At 40.0% G+C, this 17,500-nt stretch overlaps 2 protein-coding genes across 4 annotated transcripts in view; one reads left to right on the forward strand and one right to left on the reverse strand.

Annotated features, from left to right (window-relative positions):
- The window catches only part of LOC136842103 (uncharacterized), a 12,279-nt gene extending 3,701 nt beyond the window's left edge, over positions 1-8,578 (reverse strand). Inside the window, exon 1 of one of the 3 annotated variants that reach the window (XM_067109478.1) lies at positions 8,447-8,578. Coding sequence is in view for 1 of the 3 variants with exons in the window: in XM_067109477.1 (XP_066965578.1) it covers positions 8,289-8,379 (91 nt within the window). In the remaining 2 variants the exon portion in view is untranslated. Of the gene's footprint in view, positions 1-7,653; positions 7,838-8,288; positions 8,416-8,446 lie in introns of those variants that run through there. The other 2 variants (XM_067109477.1, XM_067109479.1) reach the window with 2 other exon arrangements.
- LOC136841683 (visual pigment-like receptor peropsin) overlaps positions 1-17,500 on the forward strand; it is a 754,051-nt gene that overhangs the window by 248,098 nt on the left and 488,453 nt on the right. The window lies entirely within an intron of this gene.

The following is a 17,500-nucleotide window of genomic DNA, read 5'->3' on the forward strand; positions in this document are numbered from 1 at the left end:
TATACTAATCGCGTCGGCTTAATTCCGATCGTTATTGTTTGCATATAGCGGGAATCATTCAAAAACAGTGTCAGTGGTAGCAAACGAGCACAATAAGTAATTTTACAATAAAGGTACCGTTCAACAACGTAATTTCGCCAGGCAAGCCAGCATCTCTCTTTTTCATTCTTTGTTTAATCTCCGGGTGAGAATACGATAACAAAAAGACACAAAGTTGTTTGGTAATTTGTTTCCATCCGTAACGTAAAACACTATGCATGATTGGTATATTTGAAAAGTAAAATCTGGATACCTGCATTTGTTGCGTTGTTTGAATTTGTTTGAACTGTTTGTGAAGAAACGGCCATTTGGGGTTTCCTTAGCCGGCCGAGGCTGTTTGAAATTTAGGCCTGCCCGGGACTTGGCGCCACCATCTCAGCGACCTTGTTGTGTGACGTCGACTCTGCTCCCACCACTCTTGGGGCATATATTTTTTGCTTTTCGTAGCGAACCCACCTCCTAATATCTTAGCTAGGAGAAAAAAAACCAAAAGATAATTTAGGCAGGGAAAGTTAGGCCTTGGTTAGGAGTAATAACAAGTTCCTATCTGAGAATACCTACTTATAAAATCATATAAAGAAAATTTAAAATTTTCGATAAACTTTTTGTGACGTCGGCTCGGAAAATTAAGATGATAAAGTAATCCTAAGGAAGCCAAGACGACGCATCTATATCATTTATTAAGATCCATGCGCCATTGTGCATGTATAAAATCTTTGTTTATGTTCTCAAGCAACAAATTCATGATTGAAAATCTCTCTCTTCCTCTCTCTCTCTCTCTCTCTCTCTCTCTCTCTCTCTCTCTCTCTCTCTCTCTCTCGTCATTCAAGTAGCAATTCTAACCTAAGTGTACTGACCCTCTTCAAAGAAAGAACGGCCGACACTAGGCTAATTAATTCGAATACTTTAACCAAATAAAAACACCTCTGTCCCACAATAGATGAGGACAGTTAAGAGTATTAATACAGTGATAAACTGTCGGTCACGAGTGAGCCTGCTATCCAGACCGAAGCCAACAGTAGTTTTCACCTGGAAAGAAAGGGGCCAGCACTGGGGCCGGTACTGGGACCAACCACTCCACGAGGATCTTTAAAAGAAAAAAAAAAAAAAAAAAACAAAAAAAGTAAATTCACTTTATTCCACAGTGCCAATAATTTGCAGCACTGTCATCACTTGAATAGCTTACTTCTCTCTCTCTCTCTCTCTCTCTCTCTTTTACCTTCCCTTTCTCTCTCATTCGATTGTTGCACTCTGCAGGGGGTGTAGAGTGCCTTTCCTCCCATATAGCCTAGTTGGACTCCAGTAGAGGGTCCCTAGGAACACATTGGCACATGCCACTAAGAAAACAAGAACACAGAAGAGAAGGTTCTTCTGGGACTAACCTGCACCAGTGCCTAGGGATGCTGAGTGCCACCAGTGTGTTTCTAACACGGCACACCCAATCTACAGTGCCACCTTTGAGGTGCCACGTCATTGAAGACACTTCCTGCGCTGCCCAAATGCGCCGTCGACCGGTTAGACGCCCTTCCCCACCAGAACAAAGCGGCAGAGCATTATAAAACCTTCCTGGGGCTGGGGACGGCGGCAGGTCTCACGACTCGAACTTACTACCTGGGTTAGGAGCAAGTGGACGACTTGGCCAGCGGGAGAAAGGAAGAAAGGCTTCGAGCAGAGGAAGCATGAAGAGCGAGAAGGGCGTGTGAAGCCGAGCAGAGCAATATGAAGAGGAAAGAGAGGAAGAAAGAAGACGGCATGGGTTGGCCTGCAAAGAAACTGAAGTTAGCCGGGAGAAGGAGCTCGGCAGAGAGAGCGAAAATGGAAGAGAATGCGGCTATGGCTAGCCATCAAGCCTCCAGTCCTACACCTGCTGCATCAAACGCTCCAATTTCGAGCATCAATTCTCTAGTCCCCAAGTGGACTGAGGACGAGCCAGAAGCATGGCTGGAGGAGATCGAGGCTCTTTTCGATAACTACAGCACCACGGAGACGGAGAGAGCCTTAATACTGGCCAAGCATATGGAGGAAAAAGCCAAGGCAGCGCTTAAGCTCACTGGAGAAAACCAGAGAGGCAACATGGCGGAAGTTAGTAGAGGTCGTACAAAAGGCCTGCGAGATAACCCCGAAAAATGGAACAACGGTTCGAGGTCTTGCCAAAGGAAATTCGGCTGGTCTTGGGCGGAATGGGCATAATGCAAAGCAGTCGATCTGGCGCTGGTTCGACTCCTTGGCCTGCCGCGGCGTTTGAGGATCTCTTCAATCCGGACCATGCTAGAAGACCTTTTCCAATATTATTCGCCGGGAGCGCTGCGGTATATCTTGCTGACAACAGCCCTCCACACTTATGGGCTCTGTCGCATGTGGCTGGATTAGGTGAGGCTTAACTTCAATCAGTCTTCTGTACCTCTCAAATATGTGAATCATCCCTCGGCCTGCCTCTCGAACTCCACTCGCCCGAAGAATGGACTGCCTAGCAGAGACCTGTGCAACTATTGCAGAAGGGGGCCACGCTGAGCTGAGTGCCGATACAAACTCGGCACTAATAAGCAGCCCCTAACCCTACCAGCCAGAACTCCGGCTCGATTCATCGCTCAGCCCTCTCCTCCAACAGTTACTGCAGGCCACGAGCCCATCCAAAAGGCCGTTGCGAATCTTATTGAGTTTGCCAACCACTACAATGCTGGATCTCCGACCTGTCCACATCATGTACCTACCAAATTTGTCCAACCTAATCAGCACTTCATTCTCTGCGGCTGGTCGCACGGATCCTTTACCGGACTGGAAACCCAGTACATCTCCCGGTGTCCTCTTCAGAGCATAACCTGCCGCACCGACCTTCCGGTCTGACCAATTTGCGGCAGATATTAGCCTGATCGCCAGGGCCCAAGTGCCAGCCGGTGCTGTGGTTGACGAAGAAACACGGTGGGAAATGAAGTGGATAGAGGGCCACACCATCACCGTTCCTACTGTCCAACTCGGGATTATGACACCTTGGGGCACGATGCCCCACCGCCTGGCAGTGACTGAGTGGAAATTCGGCTTGGGTGGCCTTCTTGTTGAATTAGGGATCTTCTCTGCAGACCCGTCACATAACGCCACTCCGCGGCCACGTTACCTCACGGAGGCCCCATCACAAACTCTCAACCATGACAAACCTCCACCTTCCGCCCACCAAGAGTGGTCAGCGGAAGGGGCACCTAACCTGACTCAGGCCTGGCCCTCCAATGTCGCGAAGGGCTGGCCCACCAGGTCCTCCCACTCGCGAAGAGAGATTCAGGAGGAACGAATACCGGCTACAGGGCGTTTTAAGCGGGCAGACCACTCCACAAGTGGGAGGGCTGCCCAGAAGCAGCTGCGCCCGCGAATAGCCCCGAGCAAACTCTGGGAGAGGCTGATCTCCTGGGGCTGGGATCTCTGCCACAGCCAAACCTGGAGTCGTCGAGAGGTATTGCACCTGGATGCTGTCCAGCATGCCTGACCCTCAGCTGCTGCCAGTGCCACTTTGCGAGCACTGAGCAGTGCCAGACTCACGATCATCACGGACGTTGAGCTTCAGTGGAAAAGGCCCCTATGCGGGTCCTAAATCATGAGGTGAATCACTCCTCCGGAGATTTAGGATTCCCATGCAGTTGATCATCGCGACTGGAGAGCCTCCAGCACCCGAAACCTCTTCTTTGCAAAGATTCTTTTTGCAAATTTGAATCAGGGGATGAACCCTGGAGGATCGAAATGGTACCCCTTCCTTGGAAGACCGAACTGGCATCCTCGGACGCAAGAAGTCGAGATCGCTCGCTCCGGTTGTCGCAGCAGCCGGGTAAGGAGTCCTCCCGCCAGCGCTTTGCAGTTGCTGACTTAGTACCATGCCGCTTCCCTTCTGGCCTGTCGAGTCGGGGCGCTCTCATCACCTGCTAGGCCGGCGCTGCTGATAGGCCTTAGAGGAGGCGCCGAAGAAAAGAAGAAGGAAGAGGCGGAAGGCCCAGTAGTTGCGAAGCTATAAGCTCATCCTGGCACTAGTGCCCTCTCGACACAGTGCCCCTAGCATCTAAGAAGTGATCCTGGCCCTTGCTAGAGAAGGTAGCCAGTGTGATCTCTTCCTTTTATTTATTGCCTAGCCTAGGCCACTAAAAGTGCGATTACATCAATTTTAGTAGCTTGTTCTTTCCACTTACCGAGCCGCGATAATCATGTAAGTAGCAGAAAAACAACTAATTTAGTAATCTCTTAACTGTTATTGAAACGAGCCACGTGCTCGTGTAACTAGACCTCAGTAGAGCACCCATTTTATCATATGAGCCTTCCCTCATGAATTAACTAGTAAATTTTAATTGTATTAAACATAAACATGTGTTGTATTTAGTTAGAATGTTGCTCTTATGTTGGTGCTGCAGTCCAGTTCTGGGATGGGTTCAGGCTAAGGGAACATCATAGAATGTGCCACTAGACTGGGTCTAAACACATCACTTAGTGTGGAGGCCAGCCTATAAAAACCGTGGTACCTTCTGGTACTAACAGAAGATTGGGTTAAAGAAGTGGTAATTATAGCTCATATCCTATCTAGGGTTAGGTAGTTCTGTCCGCTGGTAGGCTAACCAGACTGTCTGCTCGGGAAGGAGAGTAACCTACGAGGGCGAACAGCTTGCTTAGTATGAACCTTCACGCCGAAAAGGAGAGGCCCTCTTAAAGGGGAGCTTTTATAAATATTTCACGCTGTTAGCCTGTAGGGATAGAAATATCAGCCTGACTGAGACAGGAAATTGCTTTGTCCACTAGTCGTCTTCAGTTCAAACAACAACGTCCGTTGGAGAGACAGGATGAGTAAGACCTTTACCCTATAGAGGCTTCCTATCAGCTAGCCAGAATAGGTGGTCCTGGGTCCCTTTTTCCTTCTATCTGTCTCTTCAGAATGTTTTAACAGAGCGTGGACACCTGGGGTGATGTTGATGTTTTCGACCTGAGCTCGGTCAGAGAACTTCAGAAGAAGACAAGCTTTCGAGAATAACCACGTCCAGTTGGACCTCTTCCTGTATCTATTATTCTATGAGTGGTGAAGAAACAATTGCAAGAACTCCATTCGATTAAGTTGATCTCTTCTTTGCGTTAAAGTCCTAAAGTGAAAATAGCTTTGTTCAAAACGCCCATTCTTTTATCCTTTGTTTTCTGTATTTCAAATTTCCTTTGTTCCCCCTTCAGCACACTATGGGTATATGTGTTCACGAAGTCTAGATTAAGCCAAGTATTATGTTGTTAGCTTCAACCCCGTTATTCAGTAAATACCTAGGATTTAAGACAAGCAAATCAGGTTAAATCTGCGATGCTTTTGAATATACCGCGATCCGAATGTTTGGGGAGAACCGTTCGTTTAAAGTAATTTCATCTCAAACTCATTCTTTCGTTGGTTAATAACCCCTTAACTGGCGACCTTTAGCTAATTAACGACTGTCTTTCTGAGTTAACTTTTGGCTGGTGACAGATTACGTGTAATCTTGGTTTACCAGGGCCGTAAAATTTCACGTAAATTGAATAATACATGATCAACAAGACCCTCACAGTAACAATATATATATATATATATATATAACATATATATATATATATATATATATATATATATATATATAAATTTTGACTCACGTCGGGATCGAACTGAACTCTCGAACAAGACCAGGGTCAGTTGGTAGTGGGCCTTTCATTTGTGAGACTGGGGTTCGATCTCCTCCACCCCTCAAATTTTTATTTTAATTCAAAGGCGTGGTCATCATTTGTCAGTTTTCATTTTTGTCCGCAGTACACAATGTATTTAAGTTTTGAAATAATAAGGCAGAGTATAAACTCTGCCACCTGGGGCTGCTTAAGGAATCCTTACAGGATGTTCACTGTGATACCAAGCAGCACGGTTTGCGGTTCAGTAGATTTCATATCCTGTGATGAAAGCTTTCTGTTGCCATGTTAAGGTGATTTCGTCGTTATGTCATCAGTACTCACGGGTAAAATAAGTAGGTCTTTGTAGCAAAACATACTAGAACTGGATCGTCATTTTAATCTTGGAGTCAAGGGCCTTCTGGTTTCAGCGATAATTGCTATAAAAGTGAAATAATGTTCATGGCTCCATGGTGAGCATAGTGAATTATTATTATTATTATTATTATTATTATTATTATTATTATTATTATTATTATTAATGCAAGGACTAAAAACACCTTGTATTCTGTGCCATAGAAATTGCAATGAAAATATTGCTTCGTTGAATAACGCCTGCGTACATTATGTGCACATTGGTCAAGGGAAACTAATGTCATGTCTCTCCTCTTCGTTACTTCCAACATAATTTGACAAAGTCGTGTTTGCTCTCATGAACCCGAGAATGTTGTTATCTATCAGTCCGTTCGTTTGCCACACTTATCTCGTGATAAGTGTATTTCTGTTGGGACTCTTAGCTGATAATTCAAACGTATTCCTTTTCAATAACTAAGTATATACTGTACAGTGGAAATAGCTGGAAATAATGGGCACATTACTCCATTCTTTACTTCATTTTCTCATCGATTATTTTCACTACATTTTTTAACGCACTTTTTACATTCATTGGCTACTCATTTCAAAGATCTTTTATGGGATGTAAGATTTAATTTGCATGTAACTTCATAAATAGAACTAAACATTATTTTGTATATATACATATATATAGACACATATACAGTACATACATATATATATATATATATATATATATATATATATATATATATATATATATATTGTTTCTTTGTTTCTCTATATGTAGAAGCGAAAATTTTAGGATGAATGTTTTTCTGTTTCACTTCTTTGTTGACACGAACTTCCTGGAAAATGTGAAGAAGAGATGTGCCAGCGTTAATAAATATTTCAATTAATGGAAGTTTTAAACTATCAAACCAGTAACTTTTTGGTCGCATGTGTAATTTAGTATTGTGAATTAAACGAATAGAAAGCGTTTTTTGTCCATTATACTTTATTGACCTACCGAGGCTATATTAAACTGTAGATTGCATATAGGAACAAAATGATGCTTAATTTAAGACAGAAATTGCAGCATTCTAATCGGTACTTAACAATACGTGATTGCGTAAGAGCATATAGATTATTATTATTACTATTATTAGTATTCAGAAGATAATTCCCTATTCATAGGGGGCAAACCTACAGAGGCCATTGACTTGAAATTCAAGCTTCCAAAGAATATGTTGTTCATTTGAAAGACATTACAGAAGATGAAAGGAAATGATGACTCGTTTTCATAATGTATCATGGAGTATTGCAGAAACGGCGTCGGTCTGCCCTGCTTGGTGACGTCTGCGCTCTGATTGGTGTCGGTGTGAAGGCCATCGGTACCGTGGGTTGTTGGACTCACAAAACACACTTCTGTGGTGGTGGTCTTTTCATTCAAAAAGGACTGGGAAAGGAAGTTAGAAAATGAAAAATCGGTATCTACAGGATGTTGGGATCTATTTTTGAGTCAAGATGCATCCTATTACCAGGGTGTTATAAGAAGTACGTAGATAGTCTTGTTAATTAAAGTTTTTGAATCTTGTTCGCTAAAATTCTAAGGTGGCGGAATTGCGGAATATTAAACGTCCTTACTTGTTATGCAGTATTTGTGGGTTCATGCTTTTAAAGGAAGAGGTGGAATCCAGGACCCTGTGGTATTTTAACGGGTGGGTTGTTTCCGAGTCTGGCTGAGTGTTTCCTACTCACCTGAGTTGCAACTTGTGGCATTTTATGCAAGTTAAGGCTAACGCTGTACACACAATTTTTTTCGAAATATCATCCTCGATATATGCTTCTTTATTACCAACACAGTGATCCTCGATAAGATAAATAGAAAATATAAGCAAGGAACGAATATTGCCAAGTATGCTATTGTTTGACACTGCTTATTAAAAGAAAAATTGCCACTGCTAATACACACACACACACACACACACACACACACACACATATATATATATATATATATATATATATATATATATATATATATATATATATATATATATATGTGTGTGTGTGTGTGTGTTATGTATATATATATATATATATATATATATATATATATATATATATATATATATATATATATATATATATATATATATATATATAATATATAATGTATGTGGGTGTGTACGCATATAATTATGCAAAAGTATATTTTAGGTATAAATATTGTCAATATATGTTAACTAGCACCATGAAAAATGATGCTGTCAATCTACCGTGTTGTGTCTCGGCAGGATCACACGAACCGTGAAAAAAATGTTCCCTTGCGCGTTTTACTGGGTCATAGATGAAATAGATCAGTAACATTCTCCCTTGTGCCCAGTATTTGGAAAGATAATTGTTTTCACTTTGGTCATGCAATCACAGGACTCACTTCACACAGATACAGAAGGTACGCTTCCTCTCGTAGACGAAAGCAGACTGTCAGCGAAAGATAAAGCTGGCAAAGGAGTGAGTGTTGCATGTTCAAAGTTGAGTTCCCAAAAATGAGCGTTGATGACGTCGCCACAGATAGCAACTATGGTTATCACTTTTATCGCACAACTCTTTCTCTCTCTCTCTCTCTCTCTGTGCAATATTGATCTCATTATCGGACATCAGATAAATAAGTAAGCTGAATGGATTCAAGGCTATTTTCCCGGCACTGCCGGTCTTTTTCTTGTGCATGATCCTTGCAGTTTCGTAGGGAATATCAAACCGTCTTGATATTTTTAACAACATTTCAGATATTAAACTGATAATACAAGTAAGCACAAGTATCTCTGGCTTGTTGCCACTGACGTGTAAATAAGCCTTACTCGTCTTATGAACAGCAGTGAGTCACAACGAGGCCGAGAACTAGTGGAAAGGAGTGAGTACTGCGTAGCAGAGCACCATGATAATATCTTCGAATCCTTAATCCAGAGCCTTAAGTCTTAAAGGGACGTAGGCTGTTGTTGCGACTTCAGTTTAGCCCACAAACCTGAAATTCGGACATGACTGGTGTTAGGACTTGTATTGTGCGGCAGTTGCATTGTAAAGTATTTGCATATATGACCTTTATTAAGGTTTACTCAGAAAGGATGCAGAGTCTTGAAGCAGTGGGTCTGCTATTTCAAAAGACCTGAACATACCAAGTAATAACTTTCTCGACGTGTTCATGTCTGTCAGCTGCTGCAGCAGGGGAAAATAATCCAAATTAAGAGGCCAGTCACGCCTTCTCGTGATTGCATTGCGTCCGAGAAATGAGAACAATGTATGATGCTAAAGCACGAAAAGTCGACGTAAAAGCAAGAAAGCGAACGACGCAGTAATGAAACGTAAGAACGTGGGACTAACTGAGGGTGGGCACGATGAGTCATTTCCTCATGGATTAAAGAGACTCTGGAGAGAATAGAGGGTTAGTTGATGCCAGAACGGGACCTTAAGAGGCCATGAAGTGTAGCAAGGTGTGAAAGTGCGTAGGGGCCTTGGTGGTGACCTCCAGACTTAGCCCTAATAGCTAATAGCAGGGACGAGAAAGAGAGAGAAGTAAAAGCCTTCCTTTTTTTTTTTTGCTTATTTTTAAAAAAATTTTCTTACATTTTTGGGGAGGGGGGGCGGGGGTAAAAGAAAAAGTTGAAATTAGATTGAGGGATGGAGCAATAATATAAGGAGAAGAAGACAGACATCGTTGTGTGGGACATATTTATGTTTGCTAAGAATAAGAGATATGACTTAATAGGCTGTTGAAGGAAATAGATAGCAATCTTTGAGATAAACAAGCTGATTTTAAAAAAGCAAGGAGTTGCACAAGTCAAATACTTATGGTATGACTTATGATGCAGCAGTGTATGGAATTTAAAAATCCCTTTTTGATGGTTTTCGTTGATCACGCGATGTCACCTGACATTGTAAGATGCTTCCTATCTTTTACTTCGGTCGGTGTCCCTCTTATATTACTTTTGTTCTCTTATCCTACGATATTATTTTTACTTCTAGAAATCTACACTAATTAACAGCTTCCATGCTTCGTTGCTGCACCTTCCTGGCTGTTTCCAATTTCCCACACAATCTTACGCTTCCCTACATGTATTCTCAGCGCTCTCCTCTTGCAGAGACACTCAGCCTCATTCAATAGTTTTTGCAGTTTCTCTTTACTGTTCTCAATCAGCACTGCTTTATGCAAACATCTGCTGTTCCGTGCTCCATTCACGACTCAGTTTCTTATTCGAAAATTTTGCAGTTGCATCTAGTTTTCACCCTCTCTGATTTCTCACACTACCCCATCTCTAAAGACATTGAACAGTCATAGAAACATAACACGCCCTTGTGTGAAACCCACTTTGAAACCAAATCTCTAAAGACATTAAACAGCCATAGAAACATAACACGCCCTAGTGTGAAACCCACTTTGAAACCAAATCGGTCGCCCTCCTGTCCACATATTTATAGTAAGTGTTTTGCCTTCATTATAAATCCTTTCTAATTACACTGCAAACAGCTCATTTCAGTAGCATAAAGGCTTTTTCTCTTGTTCACATTCAGCATCTACACTTCACTTCCATAAAAGGGTCGATGGCTCAGCAGTCCCTTCATACATTCTCATCTGTATAACTTATTTAGTGAGAATCATATCGTATACCTTCTCTCACCACAGTACCTCACTTGTAATTCCAAGAACACCTGCTTCAGTCTTGAACAGCAACCACAAGCATTCTCAAACGTGCTCTCATCCTATCTAATAATTTCGTCATTCAGCGCTGCCTCTCACGCATCTTTGACATTCAGCAAATCTTAGATACTCACTCTGTCGATCAAAGACAGCATTCATTTTAGAAAGCAGCTCTGTTTTTGCATCTTTTATTCTGAGACCCATTTTTTAATCAACATTCCTCCCTGCAACTTCCTCCTCGTTACAGCTTAAACTCTAGAAAGTTGTGCCCACAGACTCCCCCTCTATTTTAGTTCTCTACGAGCAATATCGAACAACTGTAGGTTTTCATTCCGTTTGTCCCGCTTGGTAAAGTTTTGCGCGGTTAGTAGGATATCAATCAAATTTGCTATGTACCGTAGTAAGCACTATGTTGATATCGTCTTCATTATATCTTCAAATACAATAGAATGCTCTTGTATGAAATTGGGGACTGGTAGGGGACATGTAGTGTTTTAGCGCTACATGTCAATGTGCTTGTTATTACATGCCTTGTTTTTCTCTTATACTCCTCTTGATTACCCAATTCATCCAACTGTTCAGCAAAAGGTTATCTTAAGTGAAAGGACTGACCATTGTGTTGAGATGGCTCGGACATGGAGAAAGAAAGGAGTACGAAATGGTGGAGGAATGAGTCTATAATTCGGAGCTGTTGTGAGTAATGAAAAGAGGAAGAACTAGCAACTACGTGATGGATGGAGTGGAGGAATTTCTGGAAAGGAAGGGCCATGATGTTTATAATCAGGAAGCGCGAAATTAGGTACAGGACAGAGGTGAGTGGCGCAGTGTGTAGGGTGGTTCGATAAGGCTGCTAATTGTTTTCTGTATAATGTTACTTTTCCTCGTTGAAGGTTCGGCATCTGTTCCGTAGTTGAAGTGTGAATATGGCGGTGACCCATATCTTGCTTATTCTGGAGCCGCCCATTGTTAGGGGAAAGGAGGAAAAGTTTATAAATGTGTTATAAAAAGAGAACAAGGAAAACATTGCCATATAAAAGACACCGAAATATACACAGCACCCTTGCCCAGATCTAAAGAATATAGGATATAATGCTGATCCTTGGAGAATTTTCGGTGGATGGCATCCGGGGTGTAAAATGACCGGTCCAATCTGATTAAAACTTTGTAAAATTCCATATTAATGAGGCTAATCTCTCTGAAGAAGACAAGTTTTTACAGCATCGTCAGAAGGATCCCGGATGGAAGCTTCTCACCTTTTCTGCATTCACTTAGAGCGATGTTGTGGAAAGAATATGAAAGGAATGAAAATCGCTCAATGACTAGAGTGAGTGGACTAATATATGCTTTATTTAAAAAAATAAGTTACTGCTATTTTTAGTTTTCTATAAAAGAAAACTGATGAGATGACTTTTTGTCTGTCCGTCCGCACTTTTTCTGTCCGCCCTCAGATCTTACTATTAAGGCTAGAGGGCTGCAAATTGGTATGTTGAATAGTCATCCTCCAGTCATCAAACATACCAAATTGCAGCCCTCTCGCCTCAGCAGCTTTGATTTTATTTGAGGTTAAAGTTAGCCATGATCGTGCGTCTGGCAACGCTATAGGTGCCAACAACACAGGCCACCACCAGGCTGTGGCTGAAAGTTTCATGGGCCGCGTCTGGGAGTTTCATACAGCATTATACGCTGCACAGAAAACTCGATTGCGCCGAAGAAATTTCGGCGCATTTTTTACCTGTGTCTATTTGGATTGTACAGTATATATTATGTTGTACAAATTTTCGATTTATTCATAAAGTTAGGAAATGTGCAGTTAACTAAAATTGCAACACATCTTGTATTGTGATTTTAGTAATTGCATATTAGCACTAAGTATGTTATGTTTTGAAGAATGTTTTATGCTTGTTAACGTGTTTTATTATTGTTAGTGACCCCATGTTGCTTTCTTTTGTAAGATGTATTCTCAAAACTGTTCAGTACCTTGAAGAGGACTTCAGAATAAAAGTCGAAAGTCTTGGTATCTCCTTCTATTTTCATGTGAAGATCTCACACTTTTCATCTACGGACTATTGTGGAAGTACAAGAGATATATATGCATACATATTTTTATTTTAAATCACGAACATGGTAAAAACGTGATGATTATACGAAGAAAGTTACAGCCACGAGGGAAAAGTGAAACAATTGAGATGCTCAGTACTTTCTGGTAATATATATATATATATATATATATATATATATATATATATATATATATATATATATATATATACATATATATATATATATATATATATATATATATATATATATATATATATATATACACATACATATATATACATATATATATATACATATATATATACATATATATATATATATATATATATATATATATATATATATATATATATATATATATATATATATATATATATATATAGATTTTTACCTGGGAAGAATGTGGAACTTACCATGGGGTTCAGTCCTGACTACAGGTAAAATAACTGAAAGAAATCTAAGCAGAAAGCTTACTTCAACAGGGAAAGTTGCAGATAAACGCTTGGGTTCACTTAAAATCACTTGTATTTACATTTTAAAAATTAGATCAGAAGAATGGGGGATTTCAAAAACCAGACAGGTAACACAGATCTCTGTCGAATGATTAAATTTACAATAATTTACACAATAACAGAAATGGGGAGAAATCCACTTCGTAGAACACCGTTGGGTGAGGGGCAGTGGCTATAGCCACGGCACAAGCACAGGGCGAACAGTTGATTCCACAGCTAGCAACTCAGTCTGCAATCGAGAACGCATTCGGTTACCTACACAAAATAGGTAGCGTAATTAAAGGAATCAAGGGGGTTGCACAAAAGGTGCCAAAGTAACTCGATTCTAGGCACTGGTATACACGTGCGACACTTAGGATATTTACTCACTGCACTAAACAAAGCAGGTCTTGTGAAAAATCGCACTTCAGAGAAGAAAATGAATTCAGTAGAAAAGTGATAGATTCGTGACTGATTCAAAACCTTGCCTCTGGTACTTTACCTTTTCATCGGAGACGGGACCTCGTCTTCAGTGCCAGTGTGGAGGGCAAGAATTAGGGGCTTTCACCACAAATAAAGACTTGGGCTCAAAGCAGCCATGTGGGAAAAATCAAGGCTCTGATGGAGGGGGTGAGAAAGGGGCAAGCGTCTGGATTCCGCAACTTGGCGTTTCTTCTGTCTACCCGAGTTCTGAGAGGGCGCAGGTAATTGTCTGCCCTTTTATGACCTCTTAATGATTACGTCTTTCCTCATCCCGGATGGCGATATTGTCACTTGATTTGCAGTCCATTTTCTATGCTTTCGGACCATGTGGGAGCCATGTGGGAATGGAATCGCCCAGCTTTCTCTTTGGTCTCCAAAAGGCGGTACCTGGAGAAAGGCTCGAGCAGGCACTAGGTCAAGGAAGAGGATTAAGAGATTATTTTGAGGGGTGAGGAATGAGAGGTTTTCCAGGGAGGGGCGATGTTTTTCCCACAAAAAAAAGTATATCTTAGTTTAACCAGACCACTGAGCTGGTTAACAGCTCTCCCAGGGCTGTCCCGAAGGATTAGACTTATTTTACGTGGATAAGAACCGACTGGTTACCTAGCAATGGGACGTACAGCTTATTGTGGAATCCGAACCACATTATGACGAGAAATGAATTTCTATCACCAGGAATAAATTCCTCTAATTCCTGTCTTGTTAGTCAGCAGTGTTATTAATGCGACTACCCTTGTTTCCATTGAATAAACGTAAATTAAGTTTATAAGGTGCCTCATGGCACTCTTAGAGGGGGAGGTGAATTATATATATATATATATATATATATATATATATATATATATATATATATATATATATATATATATATATATATATACACACATACTGTATATATGTATACATAAATCTGTGTGTATGTGTGAGCGTGCATATGCACATATTTATATTGTCCAAGCTTTGGGAACTTAACATCAGTATATTTCAACTAATGACATTCTTGCAGCCACATCTGCAAACCTGCAGACGTCTACTTCCAGTTTTATCCCTAGAATACGATTACTGAGTTTCGGTTGAAATCGGGAGCTTTAATTTTCGATTTGTCAGGTGCATCATTTTGTTATCAAAAATTTTCCGACTTGGATTAATGTGATCCCTTTGATTTTCTTTGTTCTTTTGTGAATGAATAAGTTCTTGTTTTACTTAGTGTCTGTTTCTTTTTTACTGATGTTATTATGGTCATTACATATGATACTCGTACCTGTAACAGCGTTATCATTTTATTTATTATTTATTTCATAATTGGAATTAATTTAACATAACCTAAATTGTGTCAAAAAGATGATTCTAAACAGTGTAAAGTAGGGTGTTTTTAATGCATCGCCAGTCGGATTCTCACCCAGCTATGACAAGCACATCATGACAAATAATAACAATCCGATTATTTTGAAATAGATGACAAACAGATTGTCCCTTAAATAGTGCCACATTATTTATGAGTGATGTCGAGTGAATTGGTTCATTAGTGGCGTTAAAAAACATGCCATGGGATATGTGTTAGATTGCTCAAAATGTAACCTTTACATTTATCTGGGATTTACAGAAAGATTTGTCACATGAGTATGCTATTCATTTTGCTCTGTTAGTTATGCCAAGAAGACTGCTTCAAAACGTGAGGGCAAACATATTAATCAGAGAACCTTGTACAACAGAGAATACCGTACATAATGTTTTCAAGATTTCAGTGAAATAAAAAAAGCATTGCTTCAATATAGTACCAAATAGATTATTTTGAAAACGATGCTCATTATGCTGTCTCACAGTCGATGCCAAACGGGTAGTTTTAAAAGTAAGGCCGAGATTTTCCAGCAAGCGATGTCAGACAAATTGACGTAAAAGTAATAAAAAATTTACTTCCCATTTTACAGTATAGTATTAATATGGCATAGCGTGGGGGCAGCGTCAAGGAAATTCTAGTATAAAGAATAATGAATTTTATCTGTTCAGAATGCTTATCACAGGAATGGATTGCTGAAATTATCATGAGCTTTTTATGCTGGGGTTAAACGTTCCTGGTTGTACGTAAAATCTAGTACAGTCTTTTCAGTAGGATATTCTGGGTTCGGTGCCTAATAGAATTTGTTGTGCTGTGTCCCTTGATGACGTTCATTAGGCACATAATTGAAGGATTTAGGTCCTAATTATTGGTGGTATTTCCCGCGTTTTTCCGATATTTCGATCCTGGCGACTTGGCGTGCTCTCGATATGCGACTCTCTCTCTCTCTCTCTCTCTCTCTCTCTCTCTCTCTCTCTCTCTCTCTCTCTCTCTCTCTCTCTCATTTCTAATTAAAGCTGAGCAGTATTAGAACTGACTCTCCTGCAGTCATTCTTGTTCGGCGAGAGAAAATGAAATAAGGCAAAGTCTAGAGCTGCCTATTCACAGTACGAATAAAGCCATCATTCTGCCTTTGTCGACCTGTAATTACTTGGTTTGAGGGTAACGTAGAACAATGAGCGTAGAGTGACTCAGGAAATCAAGTGATTTTTTTTCTTACGGAAATATTTATAGAAATAAGAAATGAAAGCGTCAAGAAAATAAGATGTTCAATATCGTTGGAAACTTATGATGTCCATAGACCAGTGTTCTAGCCATGGTTAGCTTCTTGCCATAAACAGTACCTACGCAACGGCTATCTTTAAGAGCAGAGACCCAGAAGGGTAAGCACCAAGTACCTAGGGTACTTTACATTTGTAAAATTGTTATACATTAAGGAACCTATTTTTCTTATGTTAGTTATAACTTGATTTGCGTTTGTGCACGCAGTTGTCAGTCGAGTGCTTCTCAAACGCAAAGTAGTGTCATTTGTGATATATATATATATATATATATATATATATATATATATATATATATATATATATATATATATATATATATATATATATATGTATATATATATATATTTTAACAGGTAGCATGGCTGATTCACACAGGAAGCGCGAGTATTTATCAGAAGTTGATTTGAAAACCCCGGGAGAGACAGTACTTTAATGTGTCTCTGCCGAAAAATATAATGGAGGAAATTTACCCTTTTAACAAAGGGCATCGATGAACACAATATACAGTATATACAAATGTATCCAGTGAACAAAATGTACCCAATACACAAAATCTACAGATTAAATAAAAATTCACTTAATGTGCAAAAAGTACCCCATGAAAAGGTATCCAGTCTTCTAAATGTACCTAATTTCCAGATTTAAGCGGTACTCAGAATGTACCCAGTAGACCAAATGTACTCAGCAACCAAAATGTACTCAGTGAACAAAATGTAAGCAATATAGAAAACGTAACCAGTACAAATACAAATACCAAAATCTGTACAAAATATACCAAGTGATAAAATGTGCTTAATGTACTGTATGCGGTCGATGGACAAAATTTACCAAATGGGTACATTTTGTATATTATGTTTTATGCATTTTGTAATTTTGTTCACTGGGTACATTTGGTGTACTGGATCCATTTAATTTAATGGGTGTATTATGTTTATTGGCTACATTGGTATATTTTGTGATTGGAGCCATTTTGTCCATGGTTACACTTTGTTCGTTAGGTGCATTTTGTGCATTTTGAGAGACTGGGTACAATTTGTCCACTGAGTATGTTTTGTCCAAAGTGTTTTTCATATTGGACCATTGTATAAAAAATGGAGATTGATAACCATAACTATTACTTGTGCAGGTTAGAGCTATCTAC

The sequence above is a fragment of the Macrobrachium rosenbergii genome, chromosome 9 (genome assembly GCF_040412425.1).
Source record: "Macrobrachium rosenbergii isolate ZJJX-2024 chromosome 9, ASM4041242v1, whole genome shotgun sequence".
NCBI classification, from domain to species: domain Eukaryota; kingdom Metazoa; phylum Arthropoda; class Malacostraca; order Decapoda; family Palaemonidae; genus Macrobrachium; species Macrobrachium rosenbergii.